This window comes from Aquila chrysaetos, chromosome 3 (assembly GCF_900496995.4).
Source record: "Aquila chrysaetos chrysaetos chromosome 3, bAquChr1.4, whole genome shotgun sequence".
Lineage (NCBI taxonomy): Eukaryota > Metazoa > Chordata > Aves > Accipitriformes > Accipitridae > Aquila > Aquila chrysaetos.
The window spans coordinates 16,945,311-16,969,668 of NC_044006.1; the positions used below are offsets into that span (position 1 = coordinate 16,945,311).

Genomic DNA, 24,358 nt, shown 5'->3' on the forward strand with positions numbered 1-24,358 from the left:
TATCTGTCACAGCAAGGGGACCAGTGGCCAGAGAGAGCCAGCTGGTGACACCCAACACTGCTTATCCACACTTTGAGCTGTGCCCTATGTAGAAGAGCTGGACCCAGGCCCCAGAGCGAAACCTCTTCCCTTGGGTACATTTTGAACCTGGATTCTTCCCAAGATGGGTCATCGTGGGTAGCTCACACAGGGCAGAACTCATAGGGTGGATGTGCTCTGCAGACCAGGGATGGAGAGGAGGAGAAGGCATTCCTCCCCACAGGCCGCACAGCGTCTGTCAAGTGTCTGTCCTTATGCCGAGTGTGTGCCGTGGCTTTGCTATGGAGAGAAGGCAGTATCGCTTCTGTGTGGCTTCCTCCTGGCACGGGAACAGATGAGATAGCAGTGAGGTGGCCAGCCCAACCCCATCAGGGTGAAGGACAGTTTCCCTCACATGGAGCACTCAGACTGCCCATCCACCCTGGCTCTGCAGGCTGTGGAAGCCCATCGCTGCTCCTGGCCACGTTGCAAGGTGCTGGCCAATGCTGGAGGCTTCACAGGTGCAAACTGGGAGCCACGCCAGCCCTTCCAGCAGCCACAGGCAACCCAAGTGTGCCAAGGGGTGCTCCAGCAATGTGTGTCCCAAGTGTGCCCTGTGTACATATATTGATATATGGTACATACAACAGGCTGAATGCATCAGCAGCTTTTCTCCGTCTGGGAGGTGTCCCGTGGAGCTTTGCCATGCCGTGTTTGTGCCGCTGAGGCGCCTGTGCGCCATCTTGCTTGGCATCTTATGAGCTCTGAAGTTTGTACTGAAGTGTCAGCAGCAGTGGCCCCAGGGGACAGGCCGTCCGCTCCCCTCGTCCTCGGTCCCTGTGCAATGGCTGTCTGTGTGAGGGGCTCCCCCGTTCTTGGCCTTTAACCTTCTCCAACTCTTTCTTCCAGATCTTTGGACCCCCCTCACTTATCCCTCAGATATTTACCCATGGAGAGCAGGTACTGTCCCACTGGCGTTTCCCTCTTCCTTCCTCATGGAGCTTTCTCAGGTCAGCCTGGACACCCATGACAGGGTGCAAGGCAGGCTGTGGGGTCAGCCCACGCCCCAGGGCCAGGAGGAGGAGGAAGAGGAGGAGGAGAATGAGGCAGCGCTCCCAACCTGGGCACTGTGGGGCAGCTGGAGAGCTTGGTTCCCCTGGCCCTGGCAGGGGGTTAGGGACCGTCAGGTTTAGGGGGAAAGTAGATGAACTTTTTGAGCTAAACCTTGTGCAGATGCCAATGCTGGGCAGAAATACTGTCCTTGAGGCCAAAGAAAGGGCCAGGAGAGATGGAAGTGGGCAACAGGGCCAATCTCAGCATCTCTCATCTGTATTTCAGAATGCTCTGCTTTAGGCTGGCTCTGGTTTAACCCAGGTGAGCCTGTCTTAAGTACAAGTTTGACCAGCTGCTGCTACTGGAGAGCAGGGCAGGGCAGGGAGCATGGGTGGGAGGGAGGTGGGGGCAGCAGCAGAAGCAGGGAGCAAAGCTGCCCCTGCTCGGCTCACACCTTGCCACAGCCTGCCATCGAGCCCTCTCCTGGTCCCCCACTGTGGATGGTGCTAGGATGCATTCCCGATGGTGCCACCTAGAACCAGTCCAGGCAGCCTGTCCCTGGTCAAGCATGGAGGCTGTCTCTATAGCCCACACTTCCCCACCTTCTCTCTTTGCGCTGCACCCTGCTGTAAGGCCAGGCCATCTACCCCCACTGAGGAGCATGCCTGCCCGGGCAGGGTCTTGCAGCTGAGGCTGGGGTCTCCCAGCTGTGCTGGTGGGGCAGAGGGACCTGTCAGAGTCTGGACAGAGATTTTAGCCTCATGTGCTCTCAGCCTCTCCGTCAGAGACTGAAGGGTGTTTCACAGGCACTGTGGTGGTAAGTCCTACTCCACAAGCATGGACCCTCACACCTCCAAGGAGGGTCCCCTCTTCCCTCTCTCTCAGCAGAGAGCCCAGGCATCCTGCACCCCACCAGCACTGACCACTGCCGTAAGCAGGACCACGCAGGAATGGCAGCAGGGTGGCTGCAGGGAGAGGAGCAGGAGGGAAGGGAAAGGGCTGCCTGCAGGCAGAGGGTGACTGGATCTGCCCCTCTTCCCCTGCAGGCACCAGAGCCGGAGCTGGGGGAGCAGTACGAAGTGGTCTGCGACTCTACCTACAGCGAGGCTGAGTCGGCTGCTGCGGAGGTGCTGGACCTGCCTCTGCCCAGCTACTTCCGTTCCCGGAGCCACAGCTACCTCCGAGCCATCCAGGCGGGCTGCTCCCAGGAAGAGGACACGGGGTCCATCCGCTCCATCTCCCCCCCGCCGGCGGGCAGCCTCAGCGGCAGCAGGACCCTGCCCACCAACAGCAGTGAGTGCCAGCGGCGTGCGGTGGGGAGGCGGAGGGGAAGGGGCATGAGGCCAGCGTGGACAGGGGGTACTGCTGCTGACTGCCTGGGAGGTGTCGAGCATGTGAGGTGCTTGGCTCAGATACCTGTATCTCCAGCCACGGTTGTCCAAGCCTTTTGTGGGCTTATGGGGGCTTGTTCTGTGCTGGAGAGGGAGGCCAGCAGCTGGGTCATGCCACTAGGATGGCTGCGGCTGGATCTCTGGATGCAGGTGCTGAAATGGCAGACAGGCTCTAGTTGTTGGGATCTGGCTGGCACAGCTGATGCGGCCTGCAAAGGTCTGGGAGAGCTCGAAGTCTTCACTCAGTCAAGCCAAACCCAAGCCTGAGTGCTGTGGCCGGGAGCACCCCACGGGATGCCCACCTTGCCCAGGAGCACTGGCTGCCCTCTCTGCCTGAAGTCCTGCAGGGATGCAGGTGCAGCGGAAACCTGCAGCACAGGCAAGCAGCCCTGCTGGCCTACACTATCAATAGCTTCCATCTTCCTCCTCCTGTCCACTATGTGTCTGTTATTAGCCCAATCCAGGCTACAGTTGACAGGTTTGACCTCTGTCTGAAACTCTTGGGAACAAAAATGTCTGTCAGGGACTCTGCACCAGCTTCCCCAGGGTCTGAGCATATCCTGATCTCTGCAGCCCCTTCAGCCAGAGGCAGAAATTTGGGCTGACAGGAGGAGGGAGGGCAGAAGACATCTGCCTCCATCGCTCAGTGATGGAGGTGTGACAAGGCTTTGGGGTTCACCATGAACTTCTTTGCAGGTTCCTGCACAGAGCAGGACTCCTGGAAACAGGTCTGGGGGATTGGATCTGGGGGGAAAGGCGAATGGTGCAAATTTGCCCCCTCCAGATCCACAGGGTTTGTGATTTTGCCCGGCAGAGTCACAGGCAGGTCTGACCCTGCCCATCCAGGGGCCCAAGCTTTGGCCGGTGAGGGCAGGACCCTGGCCAGCCCGGACCTGAGAAGTGCAGCCCAGGCAGCAGCATGCCAAACGTGGGGCTCGGCAGCATAGCTCCTATGCCATCCAGGCGACAACCCAGCTCCGTGCAGAGGCAGAGTGGTGCTGTGTGTTGGGCTCACAGCACTCACACCCCGGTCCCTTCCCCTGCAGGCAGGGCAGAGGAAGCAACAGGCAGACAGTGTCACCCTGGTGCACCCAGCCCTTGGCAGATTTCAAAATCTTCTGACAGTGAGATGCTGGGAGTTCATCCTTTGGCTGAACTGGCTCCAGCTGCTTTCTCTCCCAGAGACAGAATTGCAGCAGCCACGTAGGTGTCTAACACATCAAGTCCTATTTGCCCCTCTCAATTAGGTTTACATAGACTAGAGACCCCAACGTCCCTGGTCTGGGGTAAAAACAGGTCTTGCTCTGAGTTTCAAGGCACTAACAAGCCTTCCCAAGAACCAGAGCCCAGCACCCTGCAGCCTCGGTGCACTGAGCAATCGGCAGCATTATACCCAGCTCCAGATGCCTCGCCTGGTGCTGGATGCAGACATTATTCATTCCAGGCCCTTCTCTTTTGATTAGTAATTACTGTATGGACAAGAGCCTGGCCTTTCCCTCTGACGCTAGTCAGGATTGACTCCATCCCCCAGGGTAGGGGTGAGGCTGCAGGCAGCCCTGTTCAGCTGGTGTTTGTCACCAGCCAGGCCGTCTCTCCTAGGAGGAAGCTCCCAGCATCGCAGCAGAGCAGGTCTCTTCACCAAACATCTGGCCACAGCTGGCTCTCCTGTGTGCCAAGCCGTCCCTTCCCCAATGGCCGGAGCACCCAGCACCTCTGGGAAGAGTTGGGGCTGCCCGCACTCCCCGGCAGGACCACCATTGCCCACCTGCAGTGCTGCTGGAGGAGGCTCCTGTGAATGCCCCACTCATTCAGCAGTGGGGTGGGAAGCAAGGAAGGCAAGTGCTTTGCCCCAGGATGTAATTTTGCCAGGATGCTGGGTTCACTGGCTCAAGACAGCAAGGAACAGTGAGGGCTGCTCTGACCCCACAGTGCTGGGAAAGCCCAGGAGGAAAGAGATGCAAGAGCTGTTTTTCTGTCTCATCCAAAAATTAGCTGGCACTGTCTCCCTGGTGCAGAGACCAGCACTGCCCTGGCCCGGGGACATGTTTGGTGAAGCCAGGCTCCACCTCTGGCTGCCTTTACCAAAGCATAATCTGCAGCAGTGGCTTCATTCCCCAGTGGTCTGTGCCTCTCCTGGAAAACGTGTGCAAGGGCTGTGGGCGGCAGGGAGGAGCATTGCTCTGGAGATGCTGCTTCTGCAAATGGCTCCTGAAGGCCTGAGCAGGGCCAACAGGTTCAGCTGGGTGAACCTGCAGTGTGGGGAGCAGCTCTCCTCTCACTGCAGCACTTTGGCTGGTATGAGGCCCTCCTGGGGCACTGGGGGGTGGGAGCAGGCTCCAGAGAGATGTCCAGGGAAGTTGGTAGGCCCTTGCCAGAAGAGAAGCCTGTTACTTTTCTGTGATGCTTCAAGTCACTTGATCTGGATCACTTTTGCATCATTTTCTTCAAGGCAGTCTGTGTCCTTCTTGGCTCCTGGCCAGCCACTGTGCTCCAGGTAAAGCTCAGCCGTAAAGCAGGGCACAAGGAGATGAGGGGTCCCATCCTGGGAAGAGTTTTGGGAACTCATTAGAAAAATTGATGCCTTGGTACTCCCAGACATGGTGGTGCCTGGACATCATGCCAGGCAGACACCAGAGCGGGCAGGAGGAGTCCAGCATCTTACCAAGGTTAGACAGTGCTACCAGCGGCATGGAGGCAGACAGCAAGCCCTGTCACACACAGGCACACCGGGGTCAGGTCCAGCGGGGCAGGCTGCTCTTGGCACAAGCTCTGGCACCAAACCACAGAGCTGGGGGCAGGGGGTGTTCAGAGCAGCCTCAGTGTATCTACTACGGGCAAAGCTGCCGGAATGCAGGAGTGGGCTGTTGGTGGGAGCCAGGTCAGAGCCCCATCCCAGCAGTGGGCAGAGGGGGGAGCAGGAATGGGAGCACCAGCAGCCTTTGTGCCTGGCTCCAGGCCTTCCCACCTAAAGACATGCCCATCCCCTCACATCTCCCCTTCAGTTGTCTGCACTCCAGGGTCAACACAGTCAAAGTCCACAGGATGAGGCAGGGACTGGAAGAGATCCCCTGGCAGGGACGGGCTGCTTGCTCAGCCCCACCCCTCCTTCCTACTACCCTCTCTCGCTGCTTCTGTCCCATGTTCTTCCCACCCTGGCTCACCCCACTCTCCGCAAGCCACCCTTGCTCCTTGCTGGCAGTACGGCTGATGCTGAACTCAGCGCTGCTCCAAATCCAGGCTAACACCAGGAAGCAACAGCCGGCATAGCACAGAGGGGGGCTTTCAAAATGACTGGTTGCTACCTCTCTGTGATGTGACCTAACAGAGATCTGCTGATTTCCAGAACATCCTCCAGCCCTTTGCATTGGCTGCTGGGGCTTTAGGAGGGAAACGTTTTTGATGGAGGGGGTGGGGAGCAGAGTGGACCATCTATGTTTTTGCAGGTGCATGATGGGGAAGGCAGGAGGCATATCTGGATAGCAGTCACACCTTTAATCAGCCATTCGGGCTCAGTTCCCCCTGCAAATGTGCATCACTGAGGCTTTAATTGGTTGGTGCTGTGTGAGAGGGGCCTCCCAAGCAGCAGGGTGCTACCTCTCAGCTTGATGGCATCAGTCTGGACCAATAGGGAGAAGTGGGTTCACCATTGTTTGCAGGTCTAACGGTCACTCACGGCCTCTCCTCCACGCAGGGCTCTGGAGTGAAACAACTGAGAGCCCTCACCCATTCCCTTCCCACAGACACCCTCCTGCACCAGCATCCATGCAGCAACCCAGAGGAACAGTTCCCATCATGTGCCCAGTCCCTGAGAGGGGGGTCTGGGTTTCTTCTCTGTTAGGACACATCCTAAAGAGGCACCAGCAGCAGCAATGCTGTGGCTGACACAGGCTTTTCATTCTTTGAGGACAGCATGGGGGTTGAATCGTAAAGCAAAGGGATTCAGCCACCAGCATGAAGAGGTGCAGTGAGCTCCATTTCACGGAGGGCTGCCAGTCTCGGGGTCTGTGTGGGGAGCACGGCCAGGTGGGAGAGCCTTGACAGCTGTCACATCTCTGACAAGCCAGTTCCTCCCACAAACACCTGTATCACTTGTGCATTACAAGGCAATTAACTCCCATTTGACAGCCAGTGAGACAGATGATGAGCTGCCCTTGATCAACCTTAAACAAAGCTTTGTGCCTTGTGAAGCCAGAGACTCAAAAGCCCCAGTGAAACCTATTCATCTAATTGCCAGGCATTCAGCCGACAGCCACACTGGCTCCTGAGCATTACAAAAGGCTCCCCAGCCCCAGCTCCTTGTTATTAGAGGCAGCACTGGGAATTGATTCCTTAATAGACTGCTTGCAATACAGAGCTGAATATTTGTTGTCCAGGGGAAACAGGAAAGCAGAGGTGAGCAAAGCACAGCAAAAGGAAGTGAGAATCCCCAGTGTGGAGACCCCAGCCCAGCCTCCACTCAATGCACCAGTGACAGCAGGGAATGCTCACACCAAGCCAGTTCCAACATGAGCTCTTCCCAGTCCTCCCTGTGCCGTCTGATAACGTCACCCTTGCTCAGAGCATCCTGCCCTGGGATTCAGCAGCCTGTTACCAGAAAGCCCAGGTGTCCAGCTCCTTATCCTGTGCCCAAATCTCTTCCAGGGAGGCCAGGGAATCCAGCTCTGCCTCCTCCTCCAGGACTGGGCTGTCTCTGTTGACCTGTCATACCAATGGTTAAGATGTCCCTGAGAGTGTGAGCTCTGAAGGGCAGCAACCCTCCAGTTCTCCCTTTCTGCTGACCCCATGATGGCAGCTCTGGCTGCAGGCCCCCAGCCCAGCCCAGCATGGGAAGCACAGCACCTGGAGCAGAAGGAGCTTGAGAAAGTCTAGCCCTTCAGGCCAGCCCAACCTTGACCCAACCAGAGCCAGGCATCAGGCTTGTCCTTGAGAGCCAGCAGCACCATAAACAACTCCCAGGGCTGCACACACCTTGTGTCCATCCATATGCCCAAGCTTTACCAAGCCCAGGCTGGGCTTGAGAACACTACTTGGGAGAGACACTCCCCAAAGGCAGGACAGAATAGCCGCCCTTCTGCCTCCAACCTGCTTTCTGTCTTCTTTGTATTGCTTTTTTTTCTTTTCATCACTAAACTAGAGAGATGGCTCCCAGGACCATTGCTGTGCTGGGAACCCTACCCTGCTCCGGAAGAAGGCAGATCCCAGCCCAGTCCCCTGGCACTGATGCTCTTGTAGGGCAAGCATGGTTGTACTTAGTGGAGGAAAGCCAAAGTGCCTGCACACCTCTGTGCGGTGTCAGAGCACAAAGCAGCATCATGCTGACCAAATCCCCAAGGGCTGGCTCACTGTGGGATGAGTTTCCACAGCTTCTGGGAAAGTCATGTAGTGCTGGCTTGTGAGGGATAGGTACAGACACCCTTCCTCCTCCTCCTCCTCCTCTGCCTCTTCATCCTCTGCCTGCAGTGATTACCTGGTCTCTGGGTAGGAAGGCAAGTTCTGCTCCTCTCCTCTCTCGGCTGTCATGGCCTTCTCTTCTTTGTGGGGAAGAAGTAGTGGTGTGAAGGCAAAGGAAAAACCAAACCAGGCCAGGACACATTGTTCAGCCTGTGAGTGAGCAGCCGCAGCTGAGGAGTAAGGCACCATTGTGGCCCCTTTGCTAATCGTATCAGCCTGAGCTGACCCTGTACAGCCTTTGAGGAGAGAGACTGTTATCATTCCCTTCAGATTTTCTCCTTCTTTTTGACCTAGATTTCACGTTCCAGAAATAGCTTTCTCTGACATACCAGCAGGAAAGGGATTAGAGAGAGAGAGAGTGTGTGTGCGCATGCGCGCCAGGGAAAGAGTTCTGTTGCATGCTCCATCAGTGTTTGTAAGAGAAAAAAAGGGTACATATACATGTTCCATGATCTATTCATATGTCTGTAGGACACAAAGACATTTATGACAACTGTTTCTCTCCACACTTACTGTTCATTTTTCACATCTAATCTTTCCCTTGCTATTATGGAAACTCCACTACCAAGCCCTGTGCCCAGACAGTGCTCCCTTTTCCGCAGGAAGCCTGTACCATGGCTACAACCTCGCTCTCCAACTCCACCACCAAAACCAAAATCTCTCTGTCCTTCTGCCTCAGCAAAGCTGCACTTGGTGCTCTTTGCTGCCAGGTTTCAGCTCTACTACAGGCAGCACCCAGCGTAGAAAGCTCTCTTTCTGCTGCCTGCTGCGTGCATGTGTCTCACTGGCACCCAGGAATGGTTCCAATGGGTTTGAGCCCCATGGAAATGTCACTTGCCCAGTGACATTTCAGATCCCCAGGAAGAGGGGAGCTGCAGCCCACACGTGATGCTGTGCCGACACAAGCAGACTTAATATTGGGAAGGGAGCACAGCTCCAAGGTCCTGGCCAAGCCTGCCCTCTCCCAGCAGGGTCCATCTACAAGGGAGTAGAAAGGCAGCTGCCAGCATTTTCCTTTGGTAATATGGTCAGAAAGCCAAGTCCTTCTTGTTGCTTGCTTTTATCAGCCTTAATGGCAGGAAAGGGAGTCAGTAGTGCTGTCCTTGTGGGAGAGAAGAAACTGAGGCACCAAGGGGTGCCTCAGCTTGCTCAGAGCCTCTGGGAGAGCAGTAGCAGGGACCCCATGCATGGTGTAGTGCTCTGCCTATGAGGCTGCGCTGGTTGGAGAGCAACACGCCGGGTACAGCAGATACCTAACTAAGTCTCTTCTTAGGCAGAGGGGCCTGGTAGCATCCCAGCACACTGGCCCTGCTGCCATCCATGCAAACCAGGTGAGCACAGAGCTGCCCTGGTGCCAGGCAATCACAGATGCCCCTTTGTGTCCCTGCTGTTGGCGATGCTCAGCACCTCTCTACATCTCCCTCCATGGCCACAGGGCTCGTGCCGTCGCTGGAGCAGTCCAGCAGCAACTGGCGACGGTCTTAGCTAAGATACACACACATGCCAGGACAGAGGGACTGGATGAGGTTTAGTAAGGCCATGCACCCAGGCCTGAGCATTTGCAGGATTTCAGACAGCGCAGGCAAATGAGGATTTCTTTGTCTGTGTTTCTCTTGTTCTGGGTTGCTTTTCCTCTCCTTCATGCTTTTCCATTACTATTTCCATCTATGGAGCCATGACGTGGGTATTCCTGAGGATTCAGGAAGAGATCGGCTCAGAGCTTCGCAGAGCCACTCACAGCCCGTGCGGATGAGGGGCTCTCAGTCCAGAGCTGCTCACCACTCCCAAGCCTGGAAGCAGTTGAATTGAAAACAAGTTTTCTTGTTTTCCTTGGTAGGCAGCGAGGGGAGTGATCCTGGGCTGCAGGTCCCGAGTCTCAGGGCTCTCTGGGGAGATCCTCCTTCGGCTCCACTTTGCTGCTCTGCTTCCAAGAGCAGAAGCAGCACATCCACAGCAATTCCATTGCTGAATGCAAAGGGCGGCGGTGGCTCAGCCCCACTTGCTGGAGCTGGCAGCGCGTGAGCTCAGTGCGGTGTTTCCCCAAGGCGCTTTGATCTCTCCTTGCTGCAGACCAGCCCTTCTCCACTGAGCGCCGTGAACCCAGCGAGTCATAAATAAATCAGAGCATCCAAAGTATGTACATCCACTGATGTAACAGTGAGGAGTTGGGCCGGCACACGCGGCAACACCGCTACCTGCAAAGCCACAACCCCTGCTGGAGGCCAAGCAGTCCGCAGGCGGCACCAGTAGGCAGCATCCACCTGCATTAGCAGCAGGTGCCTGCTGCTCCTGTCTCATGTCAGACCGCCGTGTGGCATGGCTCCAGCGTCACAGAGGTCTCCTCCTGCCCCGCAGTCTGGGCGAGCCTCACGCGCAGCTCCGGATCTCTCAACATGGGATTGGAGGGATGGAGCTGGATGCTGCTCCAGCACCTGGCACGTCTGTGCCCAGGGTGCCAAACCCGGCGTGGCTCTGCCCAGGCAGGCTCTCCCTGCAGCCCACAAGCTGTACCAGCCTTGCTCCCCTTTGCAGGTCCATCCTCCATCGTTCCTGCTCAGGCAGTCTAACGGGGAGGCACAAAACACAGGCACTGAGCACAGCATCAGCACTCGGTGAAGCGAGGCTCAGTTCCCTCTCCCCGTGCACATCAGGATGGAGCTCGGTTAGCAAATCTGTGACCAGCGGGAAACACCCACCCAGGGAAACATCCACGTCCCCGCTCTTTCCTTTTCGATTGATTTCTCTCTCCATCAGAGACTTTCCAGCCGCTCACGCCGCGCTCTGCCTGCAGCTGCCCTGCAGCAGGTGGGGGGCAATGGCACTGCTCCCCAGGGCCAGGCCCCGGCCCCGCGGCAGCCTCACCTGCAGGGCGCCCACCCCCCCGCCTCCGGCCCAGCTCGGGGTGTCCCCGGCGCGGGGGGCCGGCGCCGGGGCAGCGGCGGGACGAGGAGGTCTTTCAGCCAAACCCACTTTCGCGTCGGGGGGAAAGACGGGGCCGTGCTGGGGGAATGTCACCGAGTCTCCCGCGGCCATCAGGAGGTGACAAAGCCCCCGCGCGGGGGTGAGAGAGGCGCCCGCTTTCTTCAGCAGCGCTGGCCTCCCCCGCTTCTGCCACGCAAGGGGCTGCCACCCGCAGGAATTCCGGTGCGGGAACGGCGGCAGCCGCCGCCTCCGTCCCCGTGTGTGTCCCTTGTGTCGTCGTCCCGCCCGCTGCAGACGCGGGGCTCCCGGTTAAGGCTTGAGACGTGCCCGGTCTCCTCGTTCCCGCCCAGAAACCGGGAACCGCGGCGCCGCGCGCGGATGACGGACGCGCGCGACCGCGCCCGGCCGTGGGAGTGCCGCGGGGCGGGGCCGCGCCTGCGCGGGGCGGGGCGGTGACGCGCGGGGCGGGGCGGCGGTTTAAGGCGCGGCCCCGCCCGCGGCGCGCAGCCGTGAGCGGCGGGCGGGCGCGGTGAGTGCGGTGGTGGCCTTCTCGCGTCTCCTCCCTCCTCCTGCCCGCGGCCGCAGGAGCAGCCGGCGCGGCCCCAGCCCGCGGCCCGTCCTCCTCCCGCTGGGCACGGCCAGTCCTCCCCTCCGCGGGAGCCAAGCCAAGCCGGGCCGAGCGCCCCCGCCCCGCGGGCCCCCTCCCTCCCCGTCTCTCCGGTCCCCTCCGCCCCTCCTTTGTGTCTCCCATGGCTTTGTGTCTGGAGCTCCTGAAGCAATGTGAGTGACTGCCCGGGGCGCGGCGGGCGGGCGGGCGGGGGGCCGGGCCGGGCCCTGCATGGCTCCGCGGCGGGGGTGCCGCGCCCTGCCTGCCTGCTGCTGCCGCCGCTTGCCGGCCTCGCCGCCCCGCCGGGATCGCAGGTGGCGCTTCCGCTTCCCACGCGCGTCCCGACCCTCCGGGGGGTGGGGGGGGGAACTGCGCGGCCGCGGCGGGAGGGCTCCTGCTGCCTCCGTGCTCCTCTCCGGGGGAGGGGAAGGGGGTAGGGAGGGCTGCCCCATCCTCCCACGCATGCCGCCTTCGCTGCGTGGGGGTCTGCGTCCCCGCGGGGAGAGCTGGGCCCTGTGCTGGAGGGCGGAGGTGAGCTTTGCCTCGGAGCGGGCGGCTGGAGCAGCTGCTCGTCCCCTCTGCCCTCACCGGGAGCTGCCCGCGGCGGGGGAGCAGCGGCAGCGCTTGGTCGCAGCCCCGGCCCCGCTGAGCCCCGCTGTCCCCGTCCCTCCGAAGAGAAGCGGGGTCGAAGAGGAGCGGGGTCGTGGTGGGTCAGGCTGGATGCCCAGGCAGGTGCTTAAGGTCTTTAAGGAGTCCCTAGGTGCTGGAGGAAATGAAACGGTGCTTCGCTAAATGTTTTCTCCCCCCAGGGAACACTGACCCCTTTTTTAAGGTGGTGGTTGGATTCTTCCTCCCCTTGAGAAGAAAAGGGTATTGTCTGGGTGAGGCACAAAGCTTCAGCGTGCCTGTCGCTGCTGAAGGCTGACATTTAGCAGTGCAGCAAGCTGGCACCTCCTGGCCAGAGCAGGCTTTGAAAAGTCTCTTTTTTACCCTGTGCAAGCAGGTCCTGGCTGAGGCTACCTGGTGTTGCACCCCAGTGTTGAGCTGCCCTACCCTGGCTAAGGGTTTAGGCTGAATGACTCTGAATTTAACCCCAGGTGTAGCTCAGGTGTCAGTGTGCCGTGTTGGACAGTGGGGATGTTAGGGTTGGTTTTAAGCAGTAAGTAAATGTAGCTCTTAATTTCTATTCTGGTCTTTGTTAAGAGGTCCAAAAAGGAGGATTATTTCCAGGATCCTGTTGATAGGACTAATATTACTTATTCTGTAAAGGTACAGACCCTGACCCCCGGTTGCGAGGGAAATTTGTGTTTGAGACAGGAATGGAATTAGGGTCTCTGAGTTCTGGGCTGTAATTTGCCACTTGGGGGAGGGAAAAGAAGAGAAAGAAAAAAACCCACAGCATGTGGCATTGGATCCTAAAATAAATTCCAATCATGTGGGATGATAACAAGCCAGATTGCCAAATCGTGTAAGTTGGCAGACTTGACTCCAGAGGGTCCAAATTACTTAGCTGGTAATTGCTCTTCCAACAGGAGTTTGGTGCTATTAAGTTACACATTCTTGAATGTGTGGAGAAAAGTAAGCCTGACTAGTGGTCAAATCTAGCCTGCTTGTCTTTCACATTAAGATAACTTATGTGTGCATACTCTGCAGTGGTACCCAGGTACTCAGAAGAAGGTTATCTGCACAATTTGTCTGACACATTGCAGTCATGGAAAACCTAAAAGCTCACTTTTAAGGTGCAAGTGCTAAACTGCTGCATGCTATTTCTGCATCTACAGCTTGCTACTTCTATTCTGCTTCTGTAGTAGCAGTGTAAGTTTTTGGTGTAGCCAAGGGCCCCAGGATCTGTGACTTGGCCCTTGAAGTGCTGGGGTGTAACTACTATGCAGTGTGCCAGTTTTGAAAGGACAAGAAGACCCTGTGCAGCCCCTGCCAGCTCCTTGACAGCAAAGGTGATAATGGAAGAACTTGATTTCTGTTGTGTGGATTGGCTATCTGGAGAATACTGAGAATATGGTGGGATTTGGTAAACCATGGAGCACTCTGAGGCCAACAGGTACCTTTGTGGAACTTGATCTGCTGTAGCTGGTGTCCCAGCCCTCTAGCTGATGGGGCAAACATTGTCAGCTGCTGGGGGAGAGCTTGCATTTCGCTTTGCAGCTGTGAGTCAGTAGTTGGATACTCAGTTGCTTAATCTGTGCATGCAGTTTAGATTTGTGGACACTTCTGACTACTTAGCTCAAGGTTATTCATCTGCTTCTGCAGCCTAATGTGTAATGCATGGGAGACCTGCTGTTCTGCAAGCTCATTCTTAGCTGTGCATGCTCCCATAGCAATATAATTTAAAAAGCTTTTAATGGATAACTAATAACTGCCAGGCACTTACAAATAACTGTATGTCAGTTCTTGTCTCCCATATAGATTTTTCCTGTTGTTTGAGTCCAGACTCAAATAGTTTGGAGTGAACTATTCACCAGACCCTGTAAAAGTCACTCTGTGACACTTGATTTTCCTAATAATGCAATACATGCCTGCCTGAAGAAGTAAGGCTGCAAAGCCATGCTGCAGCAGGGCTTTTTTTTGTCTCCTCAGCTGATACTTTTGCTCTGTGCAACCTGAGCAACAGCCTCAAATATTTTTTAATGGATTGAGGAGGCATAATTGGATTCAGTGTAGTGCAAGTTACAGTAACATATGGGAGCTGGAAGGATTAAGGCTGTGCAGGCGGGTGGCCTTGTTCAAGAAAAATCCACTTCAGTTTCTGCAGTGAAAAGTTGTGTGTTTTCGATCAGAGCAGATTTAAAAAGGGAGGGGAGAAATACTAAGTATGATTGCTGTTTGCTTTGAAAGGCGATTACAGTTCAGCTGTCAGATAAACTTCTGTGAAGGCTGTAGTTGGGCTTGGGGATGAAAATGGTGAATTTGGGTCCCTCCAGAAGAGCTCACAAAAGAGTGAGTTTATCTTTCCCTTCTCTCCTGGTCTCCATGCCAGCCTGCCACCTGGAGAGAGGGAGAAGTGGGGGACAGAATGACACCAGGGTGTTTGACATAAGCTGCCTTTAAACAAGTGGAAGTTAAACTATTTGCAGATGGGCTAGTTAATGAGGAGAGTGGAAATGATGTCCACTTCAATTTGTCTTCAAAATTAATGAATTGCTGGCCCTTTAGTGCAGATGGGTACAGTAAGTCAACCTTCTGTCCCCTGTAGAAGCAGCGGGCAAGAGGAACAGCAGTCCCATGACTGCAGCCCTGACCTGGGCCCTAGCCCTGTGCTTCACTTCTCTGGTCTGCCAGGGTATGGCTTGTAAAGCTGAAAGGCACCATTTCAAAAGCATTTGCAATTTCCACTGAAAACAGTGAGGTAGCTGCTCAGATAGATACATCTGCCCATGTGAGTCTGGTCTCTCATTTTATGGGCAACATAAGGTAGGGCAGTACCAGTGTCTACATACCACAGTGTGGGCTGCTAGTCTGCTATCAAGGATAGGTGACAAGTAGTCCTGGGGAAAGTAATGGTCCCCCAGGACTGGAGACTTTGATTTCTGTAGAGGACAGGGATATGGATTATGTGCTGCCAGGCCTCTTCCCGCATTTCCTTGCAGTGTTTAAATACTGTGAAGGAAGACAGCTGACTTCTGGTTCTCTCCTACTTCCCCCTGGGGTTCTTGGTGGTGGGCTTGATCTTGCACTGTGAAATTGCCAGTAAAGGCACAGAGGGGCACATACACATACTGGGGTGCAAGAAGGATATCTGATACCTACATGAGTACTGCAGCCTCCCTGCTGCTGCTTCATCTTAGCAGATGGCGCACACAGGAACTTGGTTATCCTCACTGCTGTACAGGGTCTCTGGGGGTTAAGTTTGTCAGCTCTTCTGGCAACACCAAGAAAACAAAACCAGTCTCTTTAAAAGGGACTCACCTGAGATAGGCTGTAGCTTGCTGCATCAGACAGCAGTGCTCAAAAAGGGAACAGTGTGAAGATGCATAAATTTTAAATGTTAGCATTAGTATTTACATCAAGGACATGTTGACTATCAGTCTTGTGTGTCTTATTTAGTATTCTTCATTAAGACATCCACGTTTCACTGCAATGATCTTTTCTTCTGAACCTAGTTCGAAGAGATCAAAGCTTAAGCTACTGTGTTGTCTCTCCAGTTTGAAGCTGGCAAAAAAACTTGAGTGGTGAATGTTTCAAAGGTAAATTCTTACTTGAGGTGCAAGTCTGTCAGAGCTGGAATTAAAGCAAAGATTAGAAGTTGCATATGCCTTTCTACTGATGTGCTGTCATAGTACAAGGTGATATTTGATGAAAGGTATTTAAGAGTTGATAAAAGGGAATTTTTATTCCAAGTTGTTGTCATAAGATTAGTCAAATTTCTAAGAATTATTTGTCTTGTTTTTTCTATTCTGGGAGTGGTTGAGGATCTAACTGAACAGAGTCCCAGCAGGGCATTTGCTGTGCTCAGGAGGGATCTCCAAGCCTAAAACTTCGTACGCAGGGTGGGCCTATCTACAGCTGCATTAAATGGAAAGTCAAAATTGGGAAGTTAAAGCATGGATATTACATTCCTCTTAGGCCTTGTACGTAAGACAGCTATCTGTGTCTGAAGCTAGAGAAAGTGTCCCAAAGGCTACTGTGGAGTTGTCCCCAAGGGGGTTCCTGGACCCTCTTCTGAAGGCCCTTGTTAGGAGCTGTGCTGCTGCCTGCTCGGCTGCCAGATTAGTCAGCGCTGCTCTTGTGGAGAGCAGTGTGCATCAGGGCAGCTGGTAAGCCAGCATACTATTGCAGAGCTGCTCTCCCTTGCCTCTTGTAAGGTCACCTGAGTAACTGTTTTGTTGGGAAGCCTTCTCTTCCTTGTTTGAACCCTGAGGCTTTTCTCAGTCTCTCAGTTTGGCCCAAACATGTGGTCCTGAGTCATGACATTTCTGTCCAGGAACACTTCCAGGTTTTGGTGCGCTCTATTGAACGGCTACCAGTGCTTTCTTGTCTGACCTGCCACTCCAGCAGCAGTCCTGGGCTGGGAATTTTGGCCTCTTAGTGCTCTACTCTGAGCAAAGCAAGCTCCCTGGCGGTGCAGAGCTGGTATAATGCCAAGCCTTGTACAGCGTGGGCAGGGACTTGCCAGGGGAAAAGGTGGATTTGGGGAGATGGGTACTAGTAGAATGGAGCTGGAGAACTTTTCCCAGTGCCTGAACAGCTGCTTATTCTCATCCCTTGGAAATAAAAGGGTGTCGGACAGTGCTTGCACCTCCTGAGCTCTGGTCCTGGACAAAGTAGCTACTTTGATTTAAAAGCATTGAGTTTCAGTGACCCTCAAATTTGCAGTGTGCCAAGAGCAAGGCCTTGAGCACGGAGATCCTGGATGCTGGGAAGCAAAGATCTGCTCACCAGCAGCCTGTTGCCTTGGCCACAGCACTGCTGCTGTTGGCCTTTGTGCTTGGCACCAGGCTCCCATGTCTGCATCTCACTGTCGCCCTGCAATCTTCTAGGGCATTCTGGAGGCGGCCGCTGCTAATAATGGTATTATGCCGCACATTAGCTTTTATCGCTGCTCTGTTAACATGCTTACTGGAGATGAGTGCTGCAAAATGCTCTGGGTTGCTAAGGGGAGGCTGCCAAAGCAGGCTCTTACAGCCCTGCTGTCTCACAGGAGTCATTCTTGCTCAAGTCAAATAGTGAATCAGGCTGATCAGGGGAAATCAGGTCTTTGGAGGAGGGGAAACAAAAAGCTTGTATGGATACCTGTCTTCAGTCCCCTTGCCTGTGTAACTGCTGGTGCAAATGCTGTTCCCTGTCAGCTGTGTGTTGTGTGTGCTTTCAGTGTACATGCTTGTCTGTGAGGGGCCTGTTTCACCTGACCTGCTTGTTGGCTGTGTGGGCATCGGCTGGGAGGCATCCCCGATTTTGGGGCTGTTCATCTGTGTGATGCTTTAAGTCCTTTTCATAGTGCCGCAGGGGGGATGATGTCAATGTGGCATCAGGACTGAAGAACCTGCAAGCTTAAAAGAAAAAGGGAGGCAGCGCATTTTGAGTATGAACTTCCTCTGAGTGGGCGGGGTGGGGGGGGCCGAGGAGCGGGCGCAGCAGCGAACAGGAGGCGTCCGGGCTCCCGAGCAGCCGTGGGCCGGAGGTGGGAGATGCCCAGAGCTTGCGTGAATTGACTCAGAGTGGGTTTCTCACGGCTGTGTAAATCGGCGGTGGATTGTCCTGCCCCTGCGGAAGCCTTTGGGGTGACTTGGTGCCGTTGCTGATGCTGCCTGGCTCTGCCCGGGGCGGGGGGCCTGCCCTGACCCGGGCAGCGGGCCCTGGAGGGCGGGTGGGGTGCCGGCCCCCGCCGCGGACCCTCTCCAGCCCCGCGGAGCGTCCCGTGCCGCCGCCAGGCCGCAGCGGGCCGTGCCCGGCGGGAGGGCGGCCCAGGCCCGGCCCGCGCCGCTCCCCTCGCCCCGCCCGCGCTTTCCGGCCGCCGCTCTTTGCAGCAGGCCGTAGGGCGAGGTAAGCGGCCGGGCCCGGGGCGGCGGGTCCCGGGCCTGCTCGTCCCGGGCCTGCTCCAGGGTGGCCGCTGCCGCCGCGAGGCCGGGCCGGGGCCGCCTCCCCCACCGCCCCGGGCGGCGGGGAGCGCTGGTCCAGAGACACCCCGGCCTTTGCCGTTCTGTCCGGTCACTGAAGAGGCGCTCCGAGTGCTTGCGCTGCCCCCACCCCCGCAGCCCCTCTGGGCCGGCGCTTTGAGCGGGGACGCCCCGACCGGCGCCAGCCCCGCGCTGCGCCTTCAGCCTCCGCGGTGGCTGTGCCGGCGCTCCGGTGAGCTCCACCGGCATCGGCTGCGGGTAGGGTGCCTGCCCCTCCCCTCCCGGCCCAGTCTGTCTGGGAAGGTGGCCGAGCTGGAAGGGTAGCCAGCTGTCAAGTGTGCAGAGGGAACCCTCCCTAACCTGTCACCTCGGGCCTTAAATAACAGCAGGCTTTAAAAAGCAAGGATGAAAGTGCCTGTCTGTCTTTTTCCCTGCTTTAAAGTGCTGTGCTTGGCCTGTCCAACAGCGGATCAACAGTTGTCCTGCTGCGGGCCCCTGGCACAGAGCAGTGCTTGTTATTTCCCCCACCATACATGTGGCGTGGCTCCAGTGGAGTCAGTGAAGTTCCTGAGAGCTTGCTGTGGTACAGCAAAGCAGAGCTCAGACTAATGAGGCCTCCTCGAATCAAAAGGACAGAACTGGGCCAGCTGTTCAGGCTGCTGGTGTTGTGACAGCAGTAAACTTTGAAGCACTGTCTGCTTTCTTCTGGCACTGCTATTTGTGTGCTTACCTTGGATTTATTTTTTTCAAGGGCTTTGAATATCTTGGGTTCTGGAGGAGGCAGCTCTAAAAATAACTTTAGAAGCTAGTTGTTTCCAAAGTCATTATTTCTGCTTATCTCGGGTTTCTTTCCCTTCTGTAGCCAATGTCTTTTTCTAGTGCTGCAAGGCCTGGTTCATACAAAAAATCATGTTTTCTGCTCTCTTCTAGTTCTTGCTCTGTTAGCAACATGCTTTGGGTATGGGTGATGGTATGTGTTCAGACAGCAGGTGGATATGATCGCAGTTCTGGGTAAACAAGTTCATGTTCCAGGAACACTGAGGCCAGAATGAACTAAAACCTTTTTGAAGGGCAGAACTCTTAGCTTGTGAAAAACAGAGCTGCTCAGGTGCTGTCCTGCAGAAGGCAGTGTGCAGGAATGTGTGTGTCTGCTATTTGAACCAACTGTGTTCACAGGTGAGAGTGGCTTGAGGAAGTCCTGTTGTCCCATTTCTCAGAAGTGTGCCACGGGATGGCTCGTTTTTAATGGCTGAGTGAATCCTAGCAGGAGCCCTAGTCACTGTTAATACATTAACTCAAGTCCTGCTGTTGCATGTGAAATAACTTTACCAGACTGAGGTAGGAGCTAGAAAAAGTGTTTGGTACAAAGACTCTCACTTGGATGGATTATGACTGAGAGCTGCTTCTGCTGCAGTTGTTGAGGGGACCTGTTAAATCTATTTTATGCTAATTCTTAATTTTTTTAAGCTGGCTCAATTAGAGTTTTAGCCAGCTGTGCCCCTTATCAGAAAACAGCTGCTAACCTGATTACTGCCCAGCTTCCACATGCCATGAGCTTGTCTGTACTAGGGACCTGTGTGCTCTGTTTCCCCTGCCAAGAGTGACATGCCTCTCTTTCCCATCGAGTTGCAGGAGAGGAACAGGATAGGTCTGCTGGCTGCAGCTCTGGGAAGCAGCGTTACCCTTGAAGGTTTAACCACCAGTTGTGACTGTGTTCAGTATGGCTGTGGCTGTGCTCGAGCTGCTGTGTTGGGTGCAGCTCTCCTCACTCTAGGTGGCCTGACTTCATGCTGTGGGTTACACCTTCAAGCTTGCTTTCTTGGAAAGTATACCCTAAGGTTATTCATGGACTGCTGCAGCTTTTAGGCTTGCTTGAGAAAAGAAAAATGCTGTAAATGTACCTCTCAATGTAGCTAGTATTTAATGGTCTGAATCTATAGACAAAGTAGAGTTGCCTAAGGCTTAAGGCCTGATTGTGGTACACTCTAAACAGCTGCTCTGCCCTGGGGACTTCCTACTAGCTTTGCATTGGTCCTGGCCACTCTGGAACAATGCAGCAGTTGCCTTATCCCTGGGACTGCAGCAAGTGCTTCCTGATTGACATGCACTGTAGGGTGGAGAGTGGAGATCGGTCAGGGAGCCAGATTTTGCTTAATGTTCCTCCAACAGCACCATAACAATTTAACCTATGCTAGCAGAGATTGCTCCTGTATGTCTTTTATTGATTTGGAGGTTGAAAACAACATGGTATAGATACCTAGAGGGTCCAGATCTTGTTCATATCATCTATTTCAAATCTTGAGTGTGCTTCATCCTTGAAGGTGGTGTCTTAGCCAGCATGAGTGACTATGGATTGGCAGCCTTGGGTTGGTTTCTTTTGTGTGTTCCCCCATGCATACGTGTGCATGCTAATTGTAGCAACTTGAAAGGCACTTGGGAGGGTTTGCTTGAGCGTGATGGGCTGAGAAGCCTCCTAAGCATGTGGGCAGGCTACAATGGAAAGGAGAACTTGACATGAGGGGAGAGGAAAAATTATCTCTCTGATCCAGGCTTGCTCAGTGTTCTTTAGAGCTGGGAAAGAAGCTGATGATAGCATGGGTTTGCCAGTCTAGAAGGGCTTTTTTTTATACTTAGACATGGTTTGGGGGTTTTAGGTTCACCTGGCAAACTAAAAGCAAGGTATTTATTGTTGGAGTGATGTACTCTTTATAACAGCTTCTCTTATTTCTGTCAATTACTATGGTTCCAACCACAAAAGAGCTTTCTTGTTCTAATTGGCCTCCTCCTGTTCAGATTCAGTTGTGTTGCTGTGTCACCATGGAGACAATCGTGAAGTCACAAGCTGTGGCATCACTGAAAAGTGGCTGGGAGGCAGTTGTTAATATTCCCCCCCTCACCCCATCCCCCCCAGTAATCAATAGTTGGGAGGAGAAAGCAGAACAGCTCAATAGGTTTCAGGGAAGATACAGAGCTTTTAAATGAGCCTGAATTACAGCTGCAATTTTAAGGCTGTTGCTTCAGTAGTGATGGCAGAAGAGGTGTAATATGACCACTTTCTCAAAACTGTCTTCATTGCTGTGTCTGTTGTTGAGCTCACTTAAAATAAATAAATAAATGGCAGGAAGCCCAAAATCTCCAGCTATTGCTGTGCTGCTTCACTTGAGCTGGGTTAACAAACATTTGTGATGCTAAAAATCCAAGTACCTACTAGGCTGCTTTCCAGTCACAGCTGAAGAGCTTGGTGGTTCTTGTGGCTGGATAAGAGGTACAGTGAGCTTGTCTAGCTAGCTCTGACATCAGTCAGAAAAGCTGATGCATCACCAGGGTGGCTGTTTGAGGAGCTTTTTGGGGTCTCTGCCCTTTCTAGCACTTCTGAGATGGCTGTTTCCACTGTGGGAATACTTAGGCACATAACGGGGTAGCTAGGCTGCTGACAGCTATGCGATGAGATCATGAAAGCCAACAGGATTTGACTTGTATGACCTCATGTATGAGCTCAGTGGAGATGGTAACATAGCAGAGAACTGGGCTTCTTTCATGGCTTAATTCTGCTCTTTGCCAAGATGCTAGGAACTTTCTTCTTATTTCCTGAAATGCCATGACTCGTCACCACAAAGACTGTGTGTGAGGCTGTGTTCTGCTGTGTGATCTCTTCCATGCATTTGTCCTCAGCTTTCTCCATTTTCTTGTAAGGGGTCTGATTGAGAGCATGGCACAGCGTACTTGATACTGTGTCTTGAGCTGTAACAGCCTACTCAAATTTTAACTAATCTCCTCCTGATTAGTGGGAGGCAGGATGGTCTTCAGTGCCTGACCTGGCAAGCATGTAGCTAATGCTTTCCAATTATTTGGCCTATTTGATAAAGGGGTTTTGTCATAGCTATTGCAGAAGCATGTTACCTGTAACTTTTCTGTTTGTATTAGTCTGATATTAGGGAGGGGGCATGCAGATTCTCCCTGTATGTGGGGTGTATCTGGAGCTCTGGGGTGCTCTCATACTGCTGGGTGCTGGCCCCTGCTGCTCAGCAGGGACCCTGTGCGCTGCACCTGCATGGTTTGGCTTGGACTGCTCTGAGTTGTAATCTACTGGAGCTGGCACTTGCTTGGCAAGCATGATCGTACATAATCTCCCTTGTGCTTTGCTTGTTTTAAGCAGCCTTGTATTCAGACAAAAGGGATAAAATTTCATGTAATATGGAAGCTGAAACAAGTTGACTTTTTTGGTGTGAGAGAAATTTCTGGCCGTTTTCCTGAAAGGATCAAAACTGTTTTCCAGCAGTTCTGCTGACAGACTCTTCTTCTTTTTCTAATTTATCTTCTGAATTGCTGGGATTTTAAGATGAAAGGCTAGAGCAGCTCATAGCATGAAGACAAAGTGGTTTTCACCTTGTCTGTTCCCTTGGTGCCCTTGATTATCCCTTGATAAGTGTCCTGTTTAGGGGGAAAATGTGATGGAAAGGCCAGTTGCATTTGAATCATGTTAATTTGTAGTGCTGTTGACCTTAAAATAGCTAGCTGTCTGGCCAAAGATGCTAAAACCTGCTTTTTAACCAACATTGGTTAAAAACTGTAGAGGGTAGGAAATGTTTTAGTTCTGACACTGATCACATCTGTCCTGATTGCTACAAGGGCTGTGGAGCAACGCACACCAAGGCTACTTGACTCTAAGACTTCTAGCACTATATTTACCATAGAGGAGAAAAAGAATGCATAAAGGTCTATGACTGAAATTGTTTAGGACTACAGTTTGCAGACAGATAGATGTCATTCAGGAAAAGAGTTCAAAGCTCATCTATGAATTATGCTTGGTTTGTAGGTTTAGCTATATTTTTAGCATGCTTTCAGTTTTCAGTGTGTGTAGAAAACTACCTCATCTATGGGAAGGGTAAGGTGAAGATTCCCTTAATACAGCAAAACAGCTAATTCCAAAGTATTGGGAGATTTTCATTAAAGGCTATGAATAGATTGCTTCCTAGAAGGAAACTAGTCCTTCTGTCCTTACTCATGGGCTTGTCTAACAGAGGTAACCCAAACAAATTCCTTTACTACATGAGCAAGTTGCTGTGAAATAGCTTATTCTTTCAGAATAAGACTCTGCATGGAGTTCCTTATCCCCTAAACTTGTTTATGCCCTAGGGGTTAACTGGGGATAATTCTGTGGATGAATCCATGATCTGATATTCTCAGTTGCTCTGTTCTTATGCCAGACTTTTGGTAGACTTGAATGCCAAGTATACATCAGATAATCTGACCATATAATCTCCACTGCTAGGTTCTGAATAATCCAATATATATACTGAGTTTGTTAGAAGATGCTGTGTAGGCTGCTTTTGTACCCCTGTCTTTCAAAAATATGAAGAACCTGGCTGAATTAATGGTCCTCTGTGGGGGAGCCTGGAAGCTCTTCTCCTTTTCCTGTTGCTTCTAGCAGGTAACTCTTGCTGGTGAAGAATGGGGTCATCCTGCACTGGAATGGGCTGAACACGAGCAGCTCTCATGAGTGACAAATCTTGGTGTTGCTTGCTTTCTGCTTGGTTCTTCCATGGCTGCTGCTACAAAGGCAAAGGAATACTAGGTCAGTGTTGTGCTGCTTTGAGGAGCAAGAGGTCAGCAGGAGAGGCAGAGACCCCCTCCCCTCTGTCACAGCTGTGCAAATGCCAGAGCACTAGGTTTCCTTGCTCCTGGTGTGCAGCATCTTACCTGCTCCCACCAGTAGGGCTACACTGACCAGCTTGGACTTCAGTGCAGATGCTTTAACCTTGCAATTGCATTGTATGGTATCTTCTTCCCATATGCCAGACCCCTTCCCTCTGTACTTGCAGGTTTCTTGAATACCTCAGACTGGCTTGGCTGACATCTATAATGATGCACTTGCAGAAGGAAAAATCGAGGTGCTAGCTAAGGTAGGCTGAGTACTTGAGGGTGGGAACAGAAGCATAAAACCTAATATCCTGTGAATTAATGTGTTCTTCTATTGAGTTCTCTGAAATTTAGACATAAGGGCACATACCTGTCATTCAAACAAGTTTTAAAGGATGTCTTTGCAGAAGATGGTCACCTACAGGATGGTAAGCAGTATCCAAACTTAAAAGGGAAGAGTGAGTGGGTACTGACAATTTTTGCAGAATAACTCTGCAAAATATATCTGAGATATTAAGGGAAATGGCATTCCTGCCTGAAAGATAAGGTAGTGAAAATTGCTACAAGTTTTTCTGGGCATCTTTCCAGTGCTGAAGTTTCAGGCATTCTTTCAGCAGCAGTTGGCTAAGGGTTGTGACACCAAGTGCTTGTTCAGATTGTAAGTCAACAGATTGCATGCTGCAAGCCAGGACCTGGAGACTAAA

General features: G+C 53.4%; 1 protein-coding gene across 9 annotated transcripts in view; it reads left to right on the forward strand.

Annotated features, from left to right (window-relative positions):
- Positions 1 to 24,358, forward strand: part of DLGAP4 (DLG associated protein 4) — a 177,660-nt gene that overhangs the window by 121,079 nt on the left and 32,223 nt on the right. For 4 of the 9 annotated variants that reach the window (XM_030010511.2, XM_030010508.2, XM_030010512.2 and 1 more), the window contains 2 exons: positions 928 to 978; positions 2,118 to 2,364. In XM_030010511.2, coding sequence (XP_029866371.1) covers positions 928 to 978; positions 2,118 to 2,364 — 298 coding nt within the window. Of the gene's footprint in view, positions 1 to 927; positions 979 to 2,117; positions 2,365 to 11,347; positions 11,616 to 13,380; positions 13,502 to 24,358 lie in introns of those variants that run through there. The other 5 variants (XM_030010509.2, XM_030010513.2, XM_030010517.2 and 2 more) reach the window with 4 other exon arrangements.